Source organism: Tarenaya hassleriana, unplaced genomic scaffold, assembly GCF_000463585.1.
Source record: "Tarenaya hassleriana unplaced genomic scaffold, ASM46358v1 Cleome1, whole genome shotgun sequence".
In the NCBI taxonomy this organism is placed as follows: Eukaryota; Viridiplantae; Streptophyta; class Magnoliopsida; order Brassicales; family Cleomaceae; genus Tarenaya; species Tarenaya hassleriana.
In genome coordinates, this window is record NW_010960187.1 from 2,086,882 (window position 1) to 2,089,920 (window position 3,039).

Genomic DNA, 3,039 nt, shown 5'->3' on the forward strand with positions numbered 1-3,039 from the left:
GTCGTGTAGTTTGATCTAATAGGGTAATAAATACAAAATTTTGTTACAAAAATTGTATGTTCATATCTCTTAGGATACCAAGAGACATATATTACTGATATTTAATTATATTATTTGATTTATGTCGAATTTATAATTATATGTATAATTAACCTGGTTTTGCAGAAATGGTATTTGATTCCTTGTATAAACTAAAAATCTAAAATAGATTATGATATGATATTGAATTTGAAAAAAAAAATCAAAATGGATTAGAACAAATTTTACTTGTATTATTTTCAAGTGAGCAAACGCAATAAATTTTATAAACCGAATCATACTAAACCGAACTAATCTGACGAGAGATTGAAAATTTCAAATTCCGATCGATTATAGCCAAGTATTTACATATTGCGAAAAACGACGTCGTTTTCCGCTTGATCCAAATCTACAAAGGAGGAGAGTGGCTCTCGAAAGGAGGGAATATTACTCAAATAACCCACTTGGGTCGCAGCAATTTCAGTGTACACCACTGAAAAAAAAAAAAAATTTTGCGACCTTATTACGACTAATATATAACTAATATACAACCTATTACGACTAACAAACTACTCTTATTTTAGTTGTATATTAGTTATATATTAGTCGTAATAAGGTCGCAAAATTTTTTTTTTTTCTGGGTGGTGTACCCTGAAATTGCTGCGACCCAAGTGGGTTATTAGGGTTAAAACCCCTCGAAAGGATGGCAATGTCTGATCTTCACGTTTAAGACATTACCTGCTTCTTCATCTCCACCGTTGATCACTTCACAGCATTGTCTACGTGGCGCCTGTTTGTTCATCACCACAACAATTTAATTACTCAGTATGATCAGTATATATATATATATATATATATATATATATATATATATAACCACTTGCATGCATGCATGCATATATCGCACTCACGTTGCACTATACGTCTATCAGAAATAACATAACAAAAATTTCGAATGGTCCAACTCATAAAATCATATATTATAAGTTTAATGTGTATATATTTATATTGTTCTTACCTTTTTCCATACGTCGGAGTTCAACTTGGAAGCAGTGACGTCGATGAACTCGACAGCCAAGGCGCGAGAATATTCCGGCGAGTCCTCGCACTGGTTCTCTTCGTTCAACTCCACAAACTTCCTATACGTGGTCAGGGTTTGACCCGACCCGAACTCGTAAACTCGATCGAGGAAATAAACAACGGGTCTCAAACAGGGGTCGTCGCTAACGGGTCGGGTGTCGAACGTGAAGGGCTCAGAGCTTGAAGTCCTCCACGACTTGAAGGTGAGTAATGTGGTCTCGAGCTCTTTCGCGGTCAGCAACGACGGGTAGATCTGAACGGTGTAGCCCCACGAGACGGATACGGACCAGTTCCGGGTCGGGTCGTAGCAGAAGCTGTGTTGGAGGATCCGGTTCGGGTCGGATCTGAAGGAGGACATTAGCCTCTTGAGTGAGTCGACTTGGCTGGTGGAAGGAAAGATCGCGTCGACGTAGTCGAGGTGGTGAAGGGAGACCAGCGGAGCCACCGGGTGGGCCGCGAGTAGTCCGTACGGGTTCCCACGAATATCCACCTGCATGAATCACGCATAGAATAAGTGAAATCGTTAGTTACATCAGAATTTTATGGTCTAGAATCATTGGGTTTTTTAAAAAAAAAAAGATATTCTAGATTATAATGTTTTTTTAATCAAATTCGTAGATATGTTTTTCCCCACGAAACGGACAGAAAATGAGAATCTAAAATACAGAAGAAGAAAAAAATACGTCATGTTATGTTATGTTACTTGGTGGAACCCTAGTTCCTTAGTGATGGAAACTCCAATCATACTAGGGACAAAAATAGTTCATGCAGTTATTTATATATAAAAAAATTATATTTTTTTTTTATAAATTTGTACTTTCTTATGATTTTTTCCTCGAATAAATACAACGGTTAAATTAATCCGGATTTTGTGGTCTAAAATGATTGGTATTTCTAAATGATACTCTAGATTATAATATGTCAATATCAATTTCGTAATTATGTTGTTCCCCATGACAAAAAAAAAACAAGAATCCAAAAAGAGAGAAGAAGAGATGTAACCTGATGAAACCCTAGTTCCTTGGTGATGGGAACTCCAATCTCACTAATACAACCTTCGATCTTCTGATCCGATCCGTAGAACGAAGCGTATCGATCGATGCAACCGTCGAGAATCCGTACGAGCTCGGCGGCCAACGGATAGCTAATGGCGAGTCCTCCACCGCCGTAAGCCATGGCGTACGAATGAACGATGTCTTGCTCGACACTCTCGGAGTTTCCCCCGACATAATACATCTGGTTGTGGTCGTACTTGTTTAGGACAGTGACGAGATTGTCCAGAAAAAACACCGTGTCGTCATCTCCCATCACGAACCATCTCACGTTCTGTAACCCTAATTCGAACGTCTCCTTCACTATCCTCGCCATTCGGATAGCCGATCTCGAACCATACCTATAGAAATCAAATTAAAATAGGTGTGATGTTCATCTATAAACGATGCGGATTAACATTGGATCGTTTTTGTTAATCTATAACGATATGGGTACCATTACTATTCATACATTTTCACTTATATGTACCAATCATGCAACATTTAACGTGTTTTTGCTAATATGGATATCATTTTATTCATCATATCGGACGGTTTTTGTTAATCTATGACGATGTCGTTACCATTTCATTTATATGTTCAATAAGTGCGGTGTTAATTAGTATTGAATAGAATATAGTTTAACGAGCTATAAATGGATAGGAAATCAGGAATGAAATCTTATATGCATGTGAATAAAATCAGTGAAATAATACGATTAGGTTAGATATTGGAGCAATTAATAATATATACCAGCACGTGTAGTTGAATCGGGAGGTGTCACCGGAGATCCGGTACGGGGGAGAAGTTTCCGGCCACGTCATATTACGCGGCGGCTTCTCGTCGAGCCACACGAAGCCACGTGTCCTATTCGGCCGCCACCAGAGCCCTGAGTAGCGGCGGGGGGCGG

The 3,039-nt window shown here is 38.6% G+C and overlaps 1 protein-coding gene across 1 annotated transcript in view; it reads right to left on the reverse strand.

Moving 5' to 3' along the window:
• Positions 1-703: 703 nt before the first annotated feature.
• The window catches only part of LOC104824478, a 2,959-nt gene continuing 623 nt past the window's right edge, over positions 704-3,039 (reverse strand). The window contains exons 2-5 of the mRNA XM_019201545.1: positions 2,883-2,965; positions 2,101-2,491; positions 1,037-1,588; positions 704-808 (exon numbers count right to left, since the gene is read on the reverse strand). Of these exons, the coding sequence (XP_019057090.1) occupies positions 704-808; positions 1,037-1,588; positions 2,101-2,491; positions 2,883-2,965 (1,131 nt within the window). The remainder of the gene's footprint in view (positions 809-1,036; positions 1,589-2,100; positions 2,492-2,882; positions 2,966-3,039) is intronic.